At 41.3% G+C, this 21,623-nt stretch overlaps 2 protein-coding genes across 3 annotated transcripts; both read left to right on the top strand.

The window, feature by feature from the left end:
* The first annotated feature begins 3,573 nt into the window (after positions 1 to 3,573).
* On the top strand, positions 3,574 to 10,263 carry zc3h14 (zinc finger CCCH-type containing 14). Of its 2 annotated transcripts, none has more exons than XM_063495984.1 (17): positions 3,574 to 3,703; positions 4,040 to 4,082; positions 4,173 to 4,287; positions 4,434 to 4,474; positions 4,595 to 4,739; positions 5,207 to 5,510; positions 5,601 to 5,764; positions 6,007 to 6,107; positions 6,210 to 6,368; positions 6,714 to 6,782; positions 6,936 to 7,074; positions 7,920 to 8,122; positions 8,243 to 8,381; positions 8,485 to 8,627; positions 9,666 to 9,748; positions 9,855 to 9,961; positions 10,070 to 10,263. In XM_063495984.1, exons 1-17 carry the CDS (start codon positions 3,668 to 3,670, stop codon positions 10,071 to 10,073), a joined length of 1,995 nt encoding a protein of 664 aa, XP_063352054.1. In that variant the 5' UTR covers positions 3,574 to 3,667; the 3' UTR covers positions 10,074 to 10,263. The 2 variants fall into 2 exon arrangements, with proteins under 2 accessions (XP_063352054.1, XP_063352055.1); XM_063495985.1 differs by having other exon boundaries at positions 9,669 to 9,748.
* Positions 10,264 to 16,172: 5,909 nt separating this feature from the next.
* batf (basic leucine zipper transcription factor, ATF-like) lies at positions 16,173 to 21,464 on the top strand. Its single transcript, XM_063495450.1, has 3 exons — positions 16,173 to 16,424; positions 17,417 to 17,518; positions 20,489 to 21,464. The coding sequence occupies exons 1-3, from the start codon at positions 16,362 to 16,364 to the stop codon at positions 20,693 to 20,695; spliced, it is 372 nt and encodes a 123-aa protein (XP_063351520.1). The 5' UTR covers positions 16,173 to 16,361; the 3' UTR covers positions 20,696 to 21,464.
* Positions 21,465 to 21,623: the final 159 nt, after the last annotated feature.

Raw genomic sequence — 21,623 nt, forward strand, 5'->3', positions numbered from 1 at the left:
TTTAATGACTTTAAAAATCAAGAATTATGTGTACAAGTTTGAATTTATTTATATAAATACACTGACTTAAATATTTTAATAAGTGGTGTTGAAGGTTCTGTTAACGTGACATGGCCAAGGTCTATTAACTTAGTGACGATCTAATGAAGAGAACTTTAGATTTACACAAACAACTGCAGACTCCAAGATCACGAGCTCAAACAGTTGTATGTAAGTGCAAGTTATTCGGATATGTCATCGATTTGCCAAGGTCTGGAAGAAGACCCAAACTGTCACCCTCAGATGAGAGGAAATTGGTAAAGATGTTCAGGAATAACTCCGGAACCACCAAGACTAGAGCCTGCTGTCAACTGGAAACTGCTGGAACAGCAGCGTCACCGTCTATGGGGAAGTCAGTTTTACATTATTATGAACTAAGAAGCTGCCAACTGAGAAAGAAGTCCCTGCTCTAAAGTCGACAAGCTTGACTGAAATTTGTAACTGCCCACATGGACAAGGCGAATACCTCCTAGAGAAAAGTTTTATGGTCATACCAGACAAAGATTGAGGCATTGTTGGAGGCGTAAATAGGAGGCTTTCAAACCTAAAAACACAGCATGGTGGTGGTTGCATCACGCTCTGGGTCTGATTGGCTGCCAGTGGTACTGAAACAGGACAATGTTCGCAAACACACATCAAAACTGAGTTTGGAATGGATAAAGCAGGGTAACACTATGCTTGTAAACTCTACCAGTTCTTCCAAGAGGAGTGGTCAAATATCCAGCCAGAATTATGTGAGAAGCTTGTTGATGGCTACCAAAAGTGCATGGAAAAATGTGAGGCTGTATGTATATTTTTGACACGTGTGGATTAGAGAAAATCCTAAAAATTGTGCACCCAGTTCTTGCTTTTTGAACTCATCCACCCTGGAAAAAGAACACGTCAAAGAAATCATTAAAAGACCAAAGTTTACATGACGTTCATTCCAATGATGACTGTTCACAAGCTTCTGACCACAACTGTAGGTATTTGCTTAGTTTGGTATTCAGTGTGTCAGACTGGTTGATTTTCCCTTCTCAGTGGGGTAGGTGTTTTGTTCTTAATGGTCTCTTGCGCCATCTTGTGGATACAGAGTTTTGTTGTTGTTGTTGTTGTTGGGGTTTTTTTTGTCTTAAGTGTTTGCCTTCCCTTCAGCACACAACAAAATGTATGGCTTCTTTATCTGATCTAGCCAGACCAACTACAGATCCAAATATAATTACATTTTATTGCATTATAAAAGCAAATAAGTAATGCCTGATTGTTATATTGTAAAGATTATATAACGCAGGGGTTCCCAAACTTTTTTGCTAGCCCCCCCTTTGTTTAACAAAAAAATCACCCACTCATATTTTCTTTTCAAACTCCATTGCAGTTTATTTCACACCTCAAACATTTTGTAAACAATTAAACAAATAAAAGTAAACTGCAATAGATTACAGGTTGCAATAACATAAAATACTACCTCTCTTAAATAACAGAGAAACAAACCATCTTTATGCTGTAATTATTTTATGTGTAGTTGTTTTTTTTTTTTTTTACTGTAGCTGTGGCATAGTGTTTGTCCGTGATTTGGACAGCCCAGCGCGTGCTCCTGACGCAGGGGAACTTCTGTCGGGGATTCCTACCGTGGCACCACCGTTGTGCAAGTGAAGCTAAAGGCGAGATATCATTCATCATTCATTCATGATTTTGTTCTAGTCTTCGGCTTGGAATGAAGTTGGTTTGGAAGTATATTTCACAATGCTTCATCTTCTGCTTTGCGTTTGTGTGGGAGCCCCGTCAAAAACTTGTCCATTATGCGCACAGTTTCCAAGCATTTTTTTTTATTCATACCGCGCCCCGCCTGCAATGGCTCGGGCGTGCCCCCCACTTTGGGAACCACTGAAGTAATGTGACAAAGATTTGACCCACTCCTCAGTTTACAGTTATTATTTTTAAGGTGATCTTGCTAACTTTTTTTTAGCAAGATGACTTCAGTTTATTTTCAGTCCAGTCCTTGTACCTGAGCACTTTTGGAGGAGTGCTTTTGTTGTTGTTTCTTTGTCAATAAAAGTGGCATTTGAATATTTTAATCATAAAAAAGGCACCAACTCAAGGGAAGAACTACAAACTAGCAAGAAGCAATTTTAAATTGTACCATTACGCACTTTGCTACTAGTAGCTTATTTAAAAAACACATGATTTGTTCCAATTTCTTTAGTCGAATCTATGAAAAACGCCCAATATAAGTCTAACAGGCATAAAATCTAATTTTTTATACCTGTATTTTTGTGCATGATTAAAAGCTGTTAGCTTAAAGCTTGGCGTATGGTGTGCTGTGTGTCCTTAAAAGCTCTGAGTAAACTTGACAAGTGGACAAAAGAAGAAGTGGCACTCCTAAAATACATCTACAGCAAATCCAAAAGAAATGGGAATAAATCCAGCACAGACCTGACATATGACCTAAGAGATGCAACCCAAACCCTTCAGTTGATCTATATTTATCTACTGTTCACTGAAGCCTCGTCAGAAGCTTCTCGGTGGAAAGTTGTCTGCCAAGAAGCCATTTCTAAGGAAACAGAGAGGAAAGGTTCAGGTGTGCCAAATTATACAAGAACTGGACTGAAAATCAGTGACAACAGGTCTGATGAATCCAGATGTGGCATTTTTGGTTCAAATCTCCATTAGTATGTACGGAGGAGGTCAGGCGAGAAATACAACAGTGAGTGTCTGCAGCTATGTGTAAAACATGATGGAGGCTCTGTCATGGTTTCAGGCTGCATTTCAGCCAGTGGTGTTTGGGATTTTGTCAGACTTAAATTGGAATTATGAATGAGCAAAGCAGCAAGCAATGCAATACAACCTGTAAAGTTGGCATTGCAACTTGTCGTTGTATGGTTGAGAAAGGCTTCATTTTTCAGCAAGACTGTGATCCCAAACACACTGCATATATATACCTGCATGGAAAAACACACACACTGTTCATAAGAAATATTGACCTTTGAGCTCATTAGAAGTATATAAACTAAACTAAGTTTTTAGATTGCCTTACTATATTTCCTTGCAAGTTTGCCAATTTCAGTGAACCATTGCACCTATTTCCCAATTTTCAAACAACAAATAAAGACGAAATAGTGCCTCTACTTTTGCACTGTACTGTAAGCATTGTATCTGGTCACTCCTGTGTACATAGAGTAAGGACCTTATGCATACTGTTTATACTGTCTGTGTATCTGGGTACCATAACGTGTAAAAACTGAATAAACTAACCTTTGCAGAACACGCACTCCCTGGGAGAGTACTAACCTCTTTTTCCGTCTTAGAGTGGACTGATGACCATCCAGGTCCTCTGAGAGGTGTTGTGATTGAGGCATGGTTCACCCCAGCTTCAGTCACCCAGCGCTTTCAGACCCTTTCCTTTAATTGGAACATTTTACTAACAAGTTTACTTTTTCCAGCATCAACTTAAAGTGATTACTCTAAATGCTGAACAAAGACATAAAGACATCACATACGATAGACAGATGTATGCTTTTTGTCCCTATTCGGTTGCCTTGATTTGATTTGTCACGTGATTCTACGTCACATTTGTCCCTGGTGTTTAGCGGTGCAGCTGGAAAAACAGTTGCCTCTTTTACAACTAATTCGCTTGATTCAAACAACAATAATGGAAATCGGTACAGAAATTAGTAAGAAAATAAGGGTGAGTAACAGTGCGGGTTGAAGCTGAGTGGTCTGCGTGATTAATGTTTGCGTAACAAAGGAGCTACAAGCTAACACTGACTCGCTAGCTTAAATGTGTCAGCCTAGCCTAACTTATTGTTTTTATTTTCAAGGCCGAGGGATTGGTACCTCACTCCGGCAGGCATCGTCATAGACTCAATAATTTCTTTTTGATTTGAACAGTTTCCACAGCATAAACTCAGTGCTACGTTAAGTTAATCCTTGGGTTGTTGATGAACGATAACAGCGCAGCTAGCTACGCTACCTAGAATTTGTTGAAATAACATCTTCCGGTTGTACTTTTAATCTCTTCCAGGCTGCTATCAAAGGAAAGCTTCAGGAGCTTGGTGCATATATTGGTACGTGAATGATATTCTGTGATTACCTCTGAGACAGCAGTTACCTGGTTGTGTAGTCTACACGATGTGCGTGTTTCTTTTTCTTCACAGATGAAGAACTCCCAGATTATATTATGGTGATGGTGGCAAACAAGAAAACCTCCCAACAGATGGCCGACGACCTCTCGCTCTTCCTCGGAAACAACACGATTAAATTCACAAGCTGGTGCGATTATATTGTTTATTTGTGGACTGGTTCTTATATAGCGCTTTTCTACTCTCCTGGAGTACTCAAAGCGCTCTAAATATGTAAAATATGAAAGAAAGTTGTACCTTTTTGCCTTAACTTTGTTTTTGTTTCTTCATTTTTAGGCTGCATGGTGTTCTGGAGAAATTAAGATCTGTTGCAGCAGGTAAGCCCGGCTGCGTTGAATACATCTCTGCACTTTTTAACTAGCAATGGGAAGTTTGTCTTTTTTATGAACATGTGAGGCTCAGGAGCTTAGCATTGCTCGTATTTCTGTTTTTCTCAGAGCCCGCATCCCTCAAGCAGCTGCAGTCAGACAGCGCTACTGTGAGCGGGAAGAGCCGATCATCTGTAGGTGAAAACGGCCGAGCGGAGGAATTAAGAGGAGATAGGACAGAAGCCCGCGTATCCAGCTCTGCATATGAGAGCAGGTACCTGACGCAGTAATTTCTCAGGTTGCCCCCTAATGTCCAAATTATGCTTCAGCAGGAAAATCTATGTAGTAACTTTAAGCAAATTGTGAATTTATTGCTCATTGTTTGGGATAATTTTGCTCATGCTGAGGTTTCCAACCACTATTTTTCCAAGTTTGACTGTAGTAATATCCATTTCCTCTTTGGAAGGTCTCATAAATGGTGGCTCAGTTCTTCTGTGTGTTTGTATTATTTGTACTGTTTAAGGTTATTGTTATAGTTTTTTATGATGTAAGTCAGTGATAATTCACACAAAACACAAAAGCATATCCGGATTTCCCCCAGAAAGTATTATGATGTTAAAAATGACTATTTACTGGAATAAAGAAGTACTCATTAACAAAGAAAGTCTTTGGTCAGAGCAGACCAAGAAGTGTGTTTGTGTGTGGTTACATTTTTCTTGTATTTTGTTTGTTTGTTATCAGGAGGGGGACCTTGGAAAAGGGTTCTTCTCGGCTCTCCTCCAGTGTTAGGCCCCTGGTGGAGCCGCTCCCATCGGAGGCAGTTCTTGACATCAAACCAGAGATGGATGACGACCTCATCGCTGAGGAGCCTTTAGAAATCAGCACCAACCACAGTGGTACACACGGAGCAGCTAGCAGACACAGCGCTGATATCTATAGACCCGGTCAGGGCCAGTTCACGTCAGTAAGCTCTGTGGACGCGTCCTCTCACGCTAGGCAGCAGGGCAGCAGAACCAGCAGAACCTCTAGAACTGGATCCAACAAGGTATTATCAGAGTGCTTATTTTGCTCACTTTCTGTTGACGGTGTGTTAGGTAGTTGGATATAGTAATAATGCCTTGCTTTCACCGTTCAGCAAGAAGAGTTTTCAAGGAAGCGGAAGGCACCGGTAGCGAGTTCTGTCGTAAGAGTGAACCGAGATGCAGACGAGGACAGCGACGATGTGGACGAGGAGGAAAGCAGCTACAGTGGCAGAGGCCTGTCCAGTAGAGTGTCCCTCCCCTCCAAACCAGAACGGAAGTCAGTATGAACACTTGATGTCATATTAACCTCAGGGTTGGGTTTATACTGTGGAAAGAAAAGGGTTAAGTAAGGTAATGTTTATCTGCCTCGTGGATGCTTTTATTTATGGGACTTTTGTAGGTTGTGTGTACTCAAACCACATGTGTGTTTTCTAGCAGTAAAGCTTAAGAAGTGAGTCACAGATGATCAATTGTGCGCTTTGCTGAGCTCTAACAGTTTTGAGGTTTGTATTGTTTCAGACCTACTCTCCCACCAGCCAAGCAAGCCAACAGAAATCTGATACTGAAAGCCATCTCTGAGGCACAGGACTCAATCACCAAAACGACTACCTACCCAACAAGTGCGTTCCCACTGTCGTACATTTAACCACAAACATCCTGTAAGTTAAGCTGATTTTCCATTGTTGTTTGTGTCATTCTCTTACGTTGACCTTTCCCCGCAGTACCACAGAAACAGACTGTTCCTGTGGCGCCTCGTACTCGTCTCGCCAGCAGTGAGGAGATGAGTGCAGCCATCCAGCTAGTCCAGGAGCACCTCCACAGCCTGGCGCCCCGGGTGCAAACCTACACCGCCACAGATCTACCTCCCTCCAGAACATCTGGTATATATAATAGAGTTTCATGCGCACAGATGATCACATAGTCTCATTAGCTCACAAGTATATGTCTGTTTGCAACCTATGTCTGATGTTTTGTAGCTGAAGGAGCAGATGACCATAATTATTTATGTCTATATGTCACAAGCCCGGATGGTTTTTATTTGGATGATTAGTGTATAACAGAACTGCGGCTCATCATAACTGAACAGCATAGTAATGTAAGTGTTATATAATTGGATATGTGTTGAGTTCGGCAGGCATGTAACAATTTTAAAAAACTTTGTGAGGTTCTCAAAATGCTGTTTTGTTTGTTTTATTTATTTAATTAATTAATTAATTTTATTCCAGCTCCAACCAGATCGTTAGCATCGCGGCTTCAGTTGGAGAGCAGTGATAGAAGAGAGCCAAATGAATATGGTGAGTCTTAGTTTTAGACAAGCGATTTCCGAATGATATTCCATGCAACTTTAGAAACTTTCAAAACTGTTGAGCAGTAATGAGTCTACCCCAAAACACTTGATAGCTCCCAAAATTCTATTTACATATTTTTTCAATCTGTCATGCCTCTAGGGGTGGAGGTCACTGCAGCCGGTGAAGTGAAGACATTTGATACGCGTTCTTTCATAATGAGTCGACCACAAGTGGGAGAATCTGCAGTTGGAAATCAACAGCAAGTCCTGTCTGCTGTACCACGCACCGTCCAGACCAGGTTTGTATGTTTGTATATTTACTGAGGTGGCATACACAAGGTGTCTTTCCATTATTTGGAGTGATTTATTGTAAGATCAGGGATCAGGCTGAGTGGTGGCACAAAGTTGGTTGTCAACGCAATGAGTTCTCATGAAACAGGTGCTGTTGACATCTGATCAATCGTTGTGTCCTGGCAGCAGAGCGACTGACTTCACAGATGACGATAAATCTATAACATTACAAAAACATGAAGATCTGAAACATACATTGCAGACAAAGCAGCAGCGTGTGTGCACATGACTGGAAAAGCACTTATAGAACTGTGGTACTATCCATACTGTATAGATGTGTGAAGCAAGAAAGAAAAGCAGCAAAAATTCAAAAAATCATTAAGATGCAGGAGAATTTGGTGGATTATAATCAAGTATCTCATTGAATTAATGTTTAAAGGGCAGTTTTATTTTCTGTTCTTTCACCTGCAGTCTTGGTGGTGTTTAATGGTCTGAGAGTAATGAATGATAAATAAAAACAGAATTCAAATGTAGGCTCCTGTAAGTGTGATGTAAGGTGAGCAGGAAGTGCAAAGAAGTTTACTATCTAAGGATCACTTATTACAGTGTTATTTAATGGTGATGCTATTGATTGGCCAGTAGGTGGTGCTATTGTTCCTGTTGACGATGTTACGAGGATGTACCTCGAAAAGAAGTGAACAACCTTTGTAGTACAGAAAACCCAGAGTTAACCACGAAGATAAGACCATATCCTGTTTCATAGTACAGGCCTGTGTCTTTGTATAAATAAGGAGACATTTGTGCTATTACTGGATTGTCATTTCATCTGTTCTGCTTTTCTGACTTACCCTAGCAAGGAGAGAGGCGACTCTGCCAGCCCGAAGTTCATAGTGACATTAGATGGGGTACCGAGCCCACTTGGTAACCTTGCAGACTGTGAAACTGACCTGGATGATGTGAGACCACCTGCGAACGTACCTGACGCAGCGAGCCATGCCCAAAGAGAGCCCAAAGTCGGCGTCCTTCAGAGGTTACAGGGAGGCGTCACATCAGAAGGTGTGTGTGTGCTCTCAGCAGAGTTACTAAAGTGATATGATAATCAGCTATTTTATTTTTGTTTTGCATTTTAAAGCCAAGTTTTAGCCTCTTAGTCCTGTCCTTTTTTTCTGTTGACAGATGAGATGATGGACATTGACATGGCAGAGGAGAATGCGGTCCCTTTGAAAAAACAAAAGGTCATGGAGCGATGCAAGTTCTGGCCGGTGTGCAAAAGTGGGGATGAGTGTCTGTATCATCACCCAACAACACAGTGCAAGTAAGTAGCTATGTTAAATACAATAAGAATTATTGTTTAGGGTAATTTTTTATCACTTTCAGTCCTGAGTCCTGATTACATGCGTTTTGCTTTTTTCCTTAAGGACTTTTCCAAACTGCAAATTTGGGGATAAATGCCTTTTTGTGCATCCAAATTGTAAATACGACGCCAGATGTACAAAGCCAGACTGTCCCTTCACTCATGTGAGCCGCAGGAGCACGGCTGCACCTCCTCCACCCAGACCAGGTACTCGCTCTCGCCAGCTTGACCTATCCTGGGTTTTCTTCTAGCCTCTTTCTCTTCTTTCCTTTTATAAGGCATGTTCACTGATGGGATGCTGGCTAAATTCTGTGAGAGTGATTAGTAGTTTAAACATTTTCAGCTATTGTGGATCCACTAAAAGTTTCCCTAAATTACCTCAAGCAAGTTCACATATGCTTACTTGATGAAAAACAAAACACAAAAAACTGGCGGTGTGCAGGTAGAAAGTGAAGCTAATCTGTTTAAAGTTAGCAGGGGAAGAATGCGTTCATACTATTACCTTTTACTCATGTAAAACACTTGAATCTTCAGCCAGTTTTGTTGCATTATTCTGAATAAAGTAGACCTAACCTAAATGATACAGATCTGAAGTCTTTGCCAGGCTAATCTACACCTGTGATATAGATTATCTGTTCATCAGGTCAGCCTGTTGGTAAGGTCTGAAATAATCATGCAGAGTAGATCTTTGTCAAGTGCATTGACCCGACTCTCTATCTACCTGTTGGTCTTTGCTCGGACATCTAGTGCTTGCATCTGTGGAAACCCCCAATGCTTTTTTTTTTTTTTTTTAAAAATCTGATTAGCGAAGATAAGACGGGACCTTGCTGTTCCCTTTTAGACTAAAGGTGAAAGCGTGTGTTGGGCTTAGAAAGAGGGCAGAGAGTCTAAATGCTCCCTGTGGGAGGACGGCCTTGAGAACTGGGTGACAGTACATTCACTTCTGTTGTCCTTGGTGTCGAGCTGACTTGGCATCTAAGTCTCCTGAAGTTGCATTCCCATGTGAATTTGAAAACTGTCTCACAAAAACTGAACACTGGCCCACGTCAGTATTCGAATGAATCATTGTTGATTTCCTCCCCAAAAAATTGTTTTTAATGATGTCAATGTTACAACAAAGAAGTCCTTATTGTTTTCCCTCAAAGACATTTAATGTGACACTGTTTTTACGTATCCATAGCACTTCCATGTTTCTAAACTATTATAATTATCCTGACATCTTATCCTTGACCCTTATGTTTGCAGCAGTGCAGCAAACCCAGCCTGCCAGCATCTGTCGCTTCTTCCCAGAGTGCAAGAAGATGGACTGCCCATTTTATCATCCCAAGGTAAAAACGCTGCACAAGAGCTGTTTTTGTACAACGCAGACTGATCGCTTTCAGAGTCCCAGCGAATCAGTTTTTTTCCCTCCTTTTCTCTCCTTCTTAACTACAGCCGTGTCGCTTTGCTGCGATGTGTAAACGAGCTGGGTGTACCTTCTACCACCCGACCACAACCGTGCCTCCAAGGCACGCCCTGAAGTGGACAAAAGCACAGAGCAGGTGAACAGATAATGCAACTCGGATAAATACCATAATTTTATATTTAATTCAGCATTATGTGATTAATTTGATGATGCACCTAATAAATACGGTCTTTCTCTCTCGCAGCTAAAGTACAGAGAGTACGGCAGAAGGCCGATGGTCAGCGTTTGAAGCTGTGGAAAGTCCTTGTGTCTGTGGGCTGTCAATATTTCATTTACCGAATGTTTCAATTTCTTTTAATGTATTGTTTGGAGTGATTTTAAAGGAAATAGTTTTTTAAGTTGAAGAGTCGGGTTTTTGTGGGTCATGCTGTCAAAATAATAAATACAGTTATATAAAAATCTGTTTCACATCATCGTTTTGCTCATGCTATTCGTGTACTTTGGTGGGACACCGACCTTGATCGGTTTAACTGAAGGTAAGGCAAGTCATACGTATCGTGAAGTAACATACACTGAGAAAGCATAAAACACGAACATGTTTGACCTTTTTTTGCTTATCAAAATTCTGCTGGAGTGACTTTATAAAGTCTGCAGTTGTTTTTATTAAATACACACGGATCCAGCCAGACTGTAAAATCTATACATGCAGTCAGTGAGCTAAAGACGCCTTCAGCACTGCAGCTGTGTGCAATAACACCTGCATCCTTCTGAAGTGTGAAAGCCACTTATTACCAATCATTTAAATACAGAAATAGTCCCAAACCTGCTCTCATTCACCTGGTGACTATAGACATATGATTGTGTGTCTTTTGGCCTGTGTTATAGCAGGATGGTGGAGGATATCCTGTGCAATTGGTTTATTTCTAAAGTTAAGTGTGTTTCTAGAATTCTTTCCAAAACTTGCATTACAGGTGCCACTGAGCAATCTGAGTTGTGCACATTCATATGCAGAGATCTGTTTATAGAGATTACCCTGTTAGTAATTGTGCTTTGGGTGTTTCTTAAGGTTTAAACTAAATTTGGCAATGTCTCAAATTCAAAACGTCTGTATAGATGTACTGGTTGATTTATGATTGTGGAAAACAAGCTGACTAACCAGTAATAATGAGACATAATTGTTGTGACTCTGAAAAGTATAAACATCAATGTTTTTGATCATGATTCTGGATCAGGGATGTGGCACTCATATGAATGACTTGTTGAATTATAATCTGTGAAACATACATCAAACATATCTACAAGGAATGATATGGCGTCATATTGAGCCTAAGACAACATTCCTTGCAGAAGGTATAACCTGGAATCAGTTTTTGGCTTTTGTGACTTTGTTTCCTTTATTTATCCAGCTAGAATGTGTCGTTGACATTAATGGGCTGCTGAAATTGCATTATAGTTCTATAAAGATATTTAAAGTGACCAAAAAAGGACTGGTTTGAGTATAATGTAGGTTCAGTAACACAGTCATAAAGGAACTTGCAGAACAGGGGTTTCTTCATTTTATGTGCAATCCCTTTATAAATACTGTTGAATACAATATAGTGACAATATAAACAAAGACATTCCACATATACATCTCTCTCTATCTATCTCTTTCTATATATAGAGAGAGAGAGAGATGAAAGAGACAGAGAGACACCGGAAATCACTTTATGGCAGACGATCACGTTTTGGTACAACACCGGCTCTGTAGCGGCTTCGTGATGACGTCACATGACTCACAGTTAAAAGCTCTGTGAGCGTGCGTATTTCTCGCCGGGTACGGTGGCGCGTGCCTGTAATCCAAGCTACCGGGAGGCTGAGGTTGGAGGATCGTTTGAGCTCAGGAGCTCTGAGCTGCAGCGGACTATGCCGATCGGGTGTCCGCACTAAGTTCGGCATCGATATGATGATCCTGTGGGAGCCCGGGACCATCAGGTCGTCTAAAGAGGGGTGCACCGGCCCAGGTCGGAGACGGAGCAGGTCAAAGCCCCCGTGTCGCTCAGTAGTGGGATCGCGCCCGTGAATAGACGCTGCAGTTCAGCCTGAGCAATACAGCGAGACCCAATCTTTATACACATCATTATACCTGTCTCTGCATCACACAGCAGCCTCATCAGCACTTCTTTGTCTTTTTCATTTACGTCAAAAACATTCACAAACCTGCTGCTCTGCTCGTCCTATACCACCTCCACCTGCAGCACAGCGGCAACTACAGCCTCCACCCTAAATACTCCTGCTGGCCCACAGGTGGAGACAAACTCAAAGTAGAAAATTTATTCTCACAACTTTTTGTCTGGAACACCTGTTCAATTGAGGAAACATAAAATGGGTCCGCTAGAAATTAAATTACTTGTACACAATTCTGCGATTTGCAACCTTTAATCACAAGTTTAAAAGACTGTCTTGAAATCAGGTGTAAAACCTAAGAAAGATCTCAGATGCTTGAGTTACCAAATCACAATCAAACAGTCGCATCAAAGCACTTGCTACTGTAAGGTGAAGATCCCACCTTATCGTGGAGAAAAAGCCAAATATTTTTTTAATTATTTTTTTAAACAACCTTTTAGCAAGGACTTGGCGACAGTGGGAAGGAAAAACTTTCTTTGAACAGGAAGAAACCTCCAGCAGAACCAGGGTCAGGGAGCCACAGCCATCTGTTGTGACCAGCTGGAGGACGAGGGGAAAGAGCAAAGAAAGCATAGAGAGACAGACTAAATCAGAGAGAAGACAAAACTTTAAGTCCTGCAGTAGTATGAGCCTACAGCAGCATAACTAATGGATGATTCAGGTTCACTTGAAAAGTTCTTAGATGACACCTTACAGTTGTACTTAGCTGGTCTTGGTGACTTCCCTCATAAACTACCAGATAACATTAGTGTTGAGTCTCATCAGTGCTCTGGGGTCATTATTAATTAAGTAATCATTTTCTATAAACGCCTTCATTGTGTTTTATTCTGTTTCTGTCAGCGCACAAACATTTTTTATCTTAAGAACAAAAAACCCTCACTGTCTGGTGTTACTGCAGTTTACTTACCCTTTATGGTGTAACCCACTCATTGAACATTGAACATTTCAACTCCACTAAATAACAGTTACTTATAAATAACATTTAAACACCACTGACAGAGAAGATTTGGCATAATCTTCATGGGCACAACCCACATACCTTGGCATGACACACACACACATACACGCACGCAAGTAAGTTCCCTGACTTTTACCTGACCAGAAATCTTCCCAGGAGGGACAAACAGCTTGTTTGACATTTATGTCAACTTCCAGTTGTGCTCATTTGTTAGGAGAGGGACACTTTAAACCTTTAACACATCAAAAGCCCAGTGAGCCTCTGAAATCTCCTATGTGGGCGCGGTGTGGCCTTTGAGCTTCATTTTAAATATTTCATTTTCAGCTGTATTTGTTGACTTTGAATAAAACATGAACTCTCAATGAGATCAGCACACAAACAAATTAATGACTTGGATGTTGCGACTGTTTTACCCTTTTGTTTTTTCTTCTCTGCGGGGTGCCGATGACATCACACAAGCAGCGTCAGCCTGAGCAAGATAGCAAAACCCGGTCTTTTTAAACCACTCACACGACAAAAACCATCATTACACATCATTTTCCATCATTCATGAGTTTCATCAGCCTTTCTTTTATCTCACAAACAAGCTGCTCTGCCTGTCCTACACCACCTCCACCTGGAGGTTAGCCGCAAATATCAGTACTGCAACAAATCCATGTGAGACGATTCCAGTTAAAGAACTGTTCAACAAATTAAGTTAATTAAAATAACGATGAGTGACAGTGATGGAAATAGAAGAACAAATTATTATTTTTTTTTCTTCTTTTTTTAATATCTACCTTAACTGACAGTATTGTTGTCCACACTTCTTTCATTTAAAATAACAGCGACTGACAGTCCTTGGTGTCAGTTCCCAGCAGGAGGAAGTGATCGCCTCATTTTATGATTTCACTTGTATTGCACAGTAGTTATGACAGATGGAAAATTACAATATTTGGGCACCAACTTTTGGGCAGTTCTTGATTTATAAGACTGACTCATGTCTTGAATGACCTAAAACAACTGCCCCACCCTCCCACCCCTTCAAAAAAATACAATATTACAGAGCTCGGTCTTTTCGAAACAAAGAACAGCCTCAAGTATATGCAGTATTATCGCCATGTTTTTTTATTTTTCATGGCAAACAGGTGGAATATGTTTGAAACGCAAATTCTTGTAACAACAGAAATCCAGTACAAAAGTCACTTGTTTTTAGCCCTTTACTTTTCAAATGCCGAAAAAGTTACTAAGTAAGTAAACAACGAGTGGCTGATACAATTCACGCCTGCATAACAGTAAAACTCAGAAAGAGTGGGCCAAAGAACAAGAAAATAAGAGCAATATTTCTCTCAAACTGGACTTGACACATTCACTGAAATGACTCATAATCGGCCTTTATTCTGAATTAAATATTTAACCGTTATTTGTCACGTTTGTCGTTTGCCTAATTATCCCTTACATGTATTTCGTGCTTATTAGAAACCTCCCACGGTCATTTCCAAGGAAGGGAGACCACAAATGAGGGTATCGCAGTTTGCATTTGAAATAAATGGCCTGTCTGGGGTTTTTCCAAGTAAGGGAGTCCCGATGAAGAGGAGGGAGTATTGTTTAGAGCAGTAATTAAAATTCATCAAAACTGTCCTTACGAGCTGTCGCTGTTCTTTCTTTCTTTTTCTTTTTTACGAACTCTTACTCACACTGGATGTTATGTGATCAAGTGCAAAGCTTGAGTTTAATACAAGCGCCATCAAGCCTTCTACTACTTCTGTGAGCCTCACTGAACAGCAGAATTAGTGCAAGACATACAAACAACAGTTTGATGATATTTCAAAGGCTGGGGGTGATTTGGGGGTGGTTCTGAGCATCCCTACACTCCCAGCAACAATGGGTCATTGAGGGTTCGGGCTGTACTGCGTCCAAGCTGCGAAAAACGATCTTTAAACTAATATGTGTTCGCCCTGGTTTAAGCCTAATTTCACAAAGCAGCTTTCCTCCTTTCTCTCTGTCTCTCTCTCTCTTTTGCAGCCTCAACTCTTTTGGACAGCGTTAAATGCCAAGTATTAGAAATGTCTGCCCTTGCCCAAGCTCTTCAAAATTCCTGTGATGGTGGAACATGTTTTTGTGTGGGAGGACTGTTCTGCCAAGCAAAGCTGTTTTAGTCCTGATTCTCTTTTTTTTTCCTCCTTTTTTTTTTCCTTCTTCTCACAAGAAAATCTTGTTCTTGCACGACCAAATGCTGTCTCGTGATGGGGGCAAACAAGAAAAGGACTAACGAGTAAAGGGCACCGCATGCCTTAAATGAGCCAAAAGCTCAGTTTTAAATGGATTGCGTTGGACGCTCAAACAAAAGCGTGTGTGATTTTTTTTTTCTTTTCTATTACAGTAATAGTGTGAGTAAAAAAACATTACTTCCAGTATGTTCCCCCTCCTCAAATTGTACATTTTCTCGAAGATCCCCCACTCTTTGCACACAAACATCTTCGTTTAGAGTAAAAGGCTATGAGAGAATTCTGAGTGGGGCATTGGGGAGCCCCTTGGGCATTTCTCATTGCCAGTACACTTGACATCACCTTACCTATTTCGCAGCTGGTGAGCCGCAAGCCAGCAAGTGCTGCACAGTTCTGGAAATTACCATGAAGCATGTGTAAATACTCACAGCCCAGTCATCCATGTGGAGTTTTGGGATGCAGTCTCTTGAGGACTAAGTCGAAACTTCATATCTGTGACAGCTAAACAAAAAGAAATAAGAAGAAAAAAGAAAGAAAAAAAGAGGAAGCCCATAATGCCAGCTTAACACACATGTACACCCCCCCCCCCCCCCCCCCCACATCCCCACTACGCAGACATAATCACACTTGTGTAAAGATTAATGTGTTATTTTTGTGATAACCTGACAATTGTGCTGCTTCCAAACAAACAAGTTTTTAGTTCTGTCAAACTGGGTAATTCATTTGTGAGGCTGTGAGCATCCACTGATAATGTATTCAAGGAGTGAGTTAAGCTCTGGTTGTGTTATTTTTTTGGACTTTACACAATTGCCTTGCTCGCTTTAACTTTCCAACAGACATGTGACTTCCAGTCTAGTGCAACTTACCAGAAACTACATCAGTACGGCTAATTAGGTAGACAGCTAGTATCAGAGAGAGAGAGAGAGAGAGAGAGAGAGAGAGAGAGAGAGAGAGAGAAAGAGAGAGCGAGAGCGAGGGAGGAGGGACAGAGAAGAAAAGAAAAGAGGGAAGAAAGCGACTCAGTGCTCGTGGTAAGCCAAGTTCTTCTTAGCGCTCGTACGGCTACAAAGGCTCTCACTCTCTCGTTCTGCCTCTCTCTCTTCCACACACACACAGACAGACACACACTTCACCAGATCACACACACTCAAAAACACAAAGCAGAAGTGGACAAAGACACAAAGTTTCAGTCGCTACAGTCGGCTATGGCGCAGGGCTCTGACAGCAATGACACAAGTTACAAGTCCCCATCACCTGGAAGCAGACAGGTAAGTGTGCATGGTTCATTTACTTTTACAAGGATGTGCCCGGTTTTGTCGGAGCGATTTTAGTTTAACATCTCTGGATGTACTCGTGTGGGTATGTTTTAAACACGCACCTTTGATTGGCTGCATTCTTTCATGCATATTTTTGTGGGCAGCAACCAAGGCCACCACTAGAGACACCCATCCTGTCTCTGCTGGCTCTTTTCACAGTTTCTCAGAGTGTCTCACATGCACACATGGGCTGGAGGCATGACTCGCTGCAAGTGTAGGCTTTTGTGAATTGCGAAAAAAAGAAAAAAACTCAGCACCACTTTGCCCAAGTAGTGGGACTCCATTGTTTTTGCAAGTCCTCAAACTGCGAATGAGAGCTGAGAGCTGTTGGGAACAGACACCGTGTTAAATACAGTATGTACTGTGCATTTCTGTGCATGGGAGAAGCTGCCCATTACCCTCGGTACTGGCTGGTTTCACATGTGTCAGTCTCTAGTGTTCACTATTGCTCAAACCTGTTCTTGAAATAGAGCGCTTAAGCGACGTATTAACGCTGCAAGGCATGGAAATAACTTTGATCATGTAAATTCAGTTATTTCTGTGAGCAACGCTGGTTGTCTGGGGGATTTTCAGAGAGGTGCTAAGAGACGTTCAGACGAGGTTAGATACTAAATTTCTTATCTCTTTGATGTCCAACCGACTCAGCATTTTGAAATTGATTAGTTATTATGATACCAAGAAAATCGAGTGTTCAGGACATGAAACAGGGTGTGCGTTATACCTAACCGATGACTCAGCCACTCCCCGACCCTGCCCTTGCACATTAGGTGTGATGTTAGGCAAGTCTTCCCTGAACTATCATTTTCACACCCCGGCTAGAGCGTCCGGCACAAACTATTCACCGAGCTTCTCGCAGATTCACTCTTTCAGGCTCAGGAGACGTCTGGTGGCCTCTGTGTCATTTGCACAAACGCACTAACTGAGGGCCTGCTGTTTTGTTTCAGAGCTCAGACGACCCAAAGAAGGTGATGCGCCGCGAGAAGAATCGAATCGCTGCCCAGAAGAGCAGGTTGAGGCAAACTCAAAAAGCTGACAGCCTTCACTTGGTAAGGACACCTTCCACCACACTTGACACCCTCAAAGCAACACAACGCGAACAGATGTCTCAGCAGGACATGCTGAAAACAAGTCTGCCATGCTGGTTTCAAATCAATAACTGCAGATTGACTGGAAAAACTTTACACTCCTTGTATGTCAGAGCTGCTAATTCAGCCTATCGCTGTGAATAATGATGAAAGCAACAGGGGTGTTTTTTGCAATGCAAGGCCCTGCCAACTGTTCAACCTCCAGTGTAACTCCATAGCACAAATGGAAAGAAATTTTGAGTATGGCAACAGACGGCAGCGCTTTCTAGGTGCCCGTGCAGCTCTTTGAAGCCTCTGGGAGTGGATTTGTACTATATTTACAAAATGCTACCTGACCATGTGGCGATGTGTCATGGCTTCTGTTGGGCTGCACACTTGGACGCTGCTCGGTGTGTTTTCAGAAGCTTAAGGAATAAATTAGCACGTGTGGGCAATCACTCCCTTTTCGCAGCAGAAACGAGCATCAGAGACTGCAGCACAGTGTATGACGACAGGAGTGCGTTCACGCTTGACTCCTTTTGTTCACCGCTTCATTTGTTTGATCTTTTATAGCTCTTTTTCTTTTTAATGTTAGAGTGGGTAGTCAGCACATTTCTGCTGGATGCGCAGCTGGATGCTCTGTTATGTTAAGAGCAACCAGTTACCCATTGAACACTTCCACTAGCTCAACAAGCTGTCATTTCTTACATCAACCTATATTTCAAAACAGTGATCACGTAACCACTCGCCATGTGACTTCCTCGTTCAAGAAAAGAAGATGTGTGCAGCGCTGAGCTCTTTCACAGTAATGTGTCAAGAGCAGCTGTTTCAGTGAACTTTATCAGACAAGCAGAAGAGATTTTTGACCTTCAAAAAAAGCCACACCGTAGGCTGTAGTAGATCCAGTGTAGCTGATTTGAATATGTGAGAATCCTTCCTGTGAAGTATGGTACATATTATCAATCTCTTTAAACCCGTCAGTCACACAGAATATAGCCTGTGGTTTTACTTTCATCGTCTCGCTAGATAAACAGGAAGGTGAATTTTCCCTCTCTTTGACACTGTGGCTTATTTCCTGTTTCTTCAGTAGTATTTTTTTCTTCTTTGTAAATGAGCTCGAGTGCTACATGTCGTGGGCAGGAGGGGAGAAAAAGGCAGTCACTTCTTGTAAAACACTGATAGCAGTGGGCCGTATTTGGCTAAGTGACGCAAGTACAGGGGTTTGCCCAAGGGTTCTGTGACAGTAAGGACTCACAGCTCAGCTTTGTGATCTTTTGGCCATGGTGAGATGACCTTTTAATTAACCAAGTGGAAGATTTCTCTCCTACAATTCCCACACAAAGGTGAAAAAAAAGAACGAATGAAAAGAAAGAGAGAAAAAAGTATCAAGCAGTGACGTACCTTTTGCTCTACTTGCTAAAAACTGATCATCGGTTAGAAAGACACCTTTTTTCCACTTGTTTTGGAAAATGTGGCACCCAAAAATGTCAGAAATGTACCTTTTCACACTTTGGTGCAAGTTGCACACAGTTTCAATCAATAGTTGCAGGGCAATGTAACAGGGTAATGTGTATTTTTGTCTAGTTTTCTTCTTCTTTTTGCAGTGTTGCCACCAATATTTCTACTTTTAGAACAAAGCAATGTAGACGTTGTAGATATTTCATGTTTTACTAACTCCTAAGTAACCAAAGCTATTCATTTCAGTACTGAAACAGAGACAACTTTATCTCAAGTGGCAACAACATGCAACTTTTACTGACTGGCCCATTACATATGATCACTGAAACAGGCAGGGCATTTTTTATGATATAAAAAGTTTTTCCTACTTGAACTGTGGACTCGTTGCTTCACTGTGCTCGCAGTCTTTGTGCTGAAAGGTTGAAATAGTTTAATGATTCAACTACTCACCATATTTAATCCAGGCATCATTTCTTAACATAAAAGTTGATCATAAAGAAAAGAATTAAACAAATTCCAACTCTGACCTGATGATGGCGTAAGGCAGGGATGTCAAACTCATTTACACTGAGATCTTAACCCTGTCTGTTAGTGGAAAGACATTTAACTACACATTTAATCCCTGAGATATTTTAAATATAGATAAAGAAGTGTAATTTGAACAGCACACCTCAGTTTTCCTACGTGATAAATGTGTAAAGTTACAGAAATAGTTCTGGGCTCACTGCCCAGACTATCCAATATTTATATTTGTGTTTGTGACTGGATTTTTAAAAACATTTTTTAAGAACTGTAATTTCTATAATAAACAGTGACAAACAGGAACTTTTCTACCATTTATTTATTTATTATTTAACTACTTTGGTGTAGTTTGAGTCGCAGTGGGGAGGTCTTTGTAAGCAGAAAAAGGTGTAAAACCTATAAAAATATGATTAAAAGTTTAAAAATGTATGCCCTCCTTAACATTTTCCAAAGCTGTCCAGTGGGCCGGATTGCAGTCTTTGCTGAGCCGATTCTGGCCCTTGGGCCTTAGGTTTGACACCCTTGGCCTAAGGGAATCAATCAGATTCAATTTCCCTAAACTGAGCATGTATGAAAGTATCTCAGTTTAATGACAATCTAATTGTGGCTTAGATTAAAAGTCAGGCCATGACAATCCACAAGGGCCATCCTCTGTGGACAATGATTCTGCAAAGCTGTTGCGCTCTTCTGATCTACATCGAATGGTAGACAAACCATCCAGCACATTCATACATGGACTATTAAAAATGGCCTGCATTATCCTTTTGAAATGTTTGGGGTTAAAATATACCGTGCAGTAAAACATGCAAAAACACCAGCGCGGAAGCAGGATATGTGGTTGTGGCTTTTTCATGAACAAGTAGTAAAGACCATCACCTTTATGCTGTCCAACTTAACCTCACACAAAAAGCACACACTTTTATAGTAAATAAAGCAGCTCTGCTCTAACATCCCCTCCCTTCGTGTTTCCAGGAGAGTGAGAACCTGGAGAAGGAGAATGCCGCCCTGAGGAAGGAGGTGAAGCAGCTGACAGAGGAGGCCAAGTATCTGTCGTCTGTGCTGAGCAGCCACGAACCTCTGTGCACCGGCCTGGCTCCTCAGACCCCGGACCTCCTCTATCCTCCTCATCACAGCAGCTACAGCACCAGCCAAAAGTTTGGGGTGTATCCAAACTTTTGACTGGCACTGCACCACCGCCAGCAAATCGCTGTACCACACTACCAGCGCTAACCCCCTCCCCCTCCCAACTGACTACTGAAGATGTACTGCGAAACAGACGACTGACCTCAATGGAGAGAGACTGACTGGAGATATTTCAATCAGTGTTAAAAACCTGATCACAGAGTAACATGACAGACCAACGGGTCTGCCACACACGGCAGCCAAACTGTAATTATTTATTTCGCTTCTGCTCGTCTCTCTGCTTTTCTGATTTATTATCAGTAATCTATCTGTGAACTTAAATGGCTCATTGAGTAGAATTATCAGCCAGTCCATGTTTACACAGAGTGAAGAACCAACCTAGTATATAAATGTTGAGGTGACTCAGGCGATATTTTTGTAAATTGCATACTTTTAGTGTGAAGGAGAGCCACCTTTATCATCTCACCCACCTTGTTTTGTTTTTGGTTTTTTTGTTTGTTTGTTTGTTTGTTTTGTTTTGGGGTTTTTTGTGTGTGTGTTTCTTGTGTTGTTCACTGTTTTAGTGTGTTACTGTTGATTGCTAATTCTCAGGACCTTTTGACAGATTTGATTGTGGACAAAGAGAATGTAAAGTCAAGATCCTAAGAAAAGAGAGGTTTTTCAGACTGTGTACCAAAAAAAAGCAATTGTTGATGATGAAGAATTGGAACCTGGCGTTCAAAAGGTCTTGACTTCTGTTGATAAAGCTGATATGTGAGAAGAGCCAGCTGATCTATTTATTAAATGTAATGCCTTTTAGGATGATCACTGTGACCTCTTTTTCTTTAAGACAGCAGAGTGTGTGACACCTCCAGTGGTGCTGTGGTGTCACAGGAGCTTGTGACAGCATCCTGGAGGTCCCTAGATGGCACTGTTTACCAGCATGAGATGCACGATTAAAGTAGCTTATATTAAGGAGAACATA

Source organism: Pelmatolapia mariae, linkage group LG15 (genome assembly GCF_036321145.2).
Source record: "Pelmatolapia mariae isolate MD_Pm_ZW linkage group LG15, Pm_UMD_F_2, whole genome shotgun sequence".
Classification (NCBI taxonomy): Eukaryota; Metazoa; Chordata; class Actinopteri; order Cichliformes; family Cichlidae; genus Pelmatolapia; species Pelmatolapia mariae.

Excerpts from the sequence above, each read along its gene's own strand:
- zc3h14 (XM_063495984.1), top strand. The coding sequence starts at position 3,668 with ATGGAAATCGGTACAGAAATTAGTAAGAAAATAAGG. Across the intron at positions 6,108-6,209 it reads AACGACTACCTACCCAACAA|TACCACAGAAACAGACTGTT; the intron begins GTGCGTTCCCAC and ends CTTTCCCCGCAG. Across the intron at positions 8,123-8,242 it reads GGGAGGCGTCACATCAGAAG|ATGAGATGATGGACATTGAC; the intron begins GTGTGTGTGTGC and ends TTCTGTTGACAG.
- batf (XM_063495450.1), top strand. The coding sequence starts at position 16,362 with ATGGCGCAGGGCTCTGACAGCAATGACACAAGTTACAAGTCCCCATCA. Across the intron at positions 16,425-17,416 it reads CATCACCTGGAAGCAGACAG|AGCTCAGACGACCCAAAGAA; the intron begins GTAAGTGTGCAT and ends GTTTTGTTTCAG. Across the intron at positions 17,519-20,488 it reads AAGCTGACAGCCTTCACTTG|GAGAGTGAGAACCTGGAGAA; the intron begins GTAAGGACACCT and ends TCGTGTTTCCAG.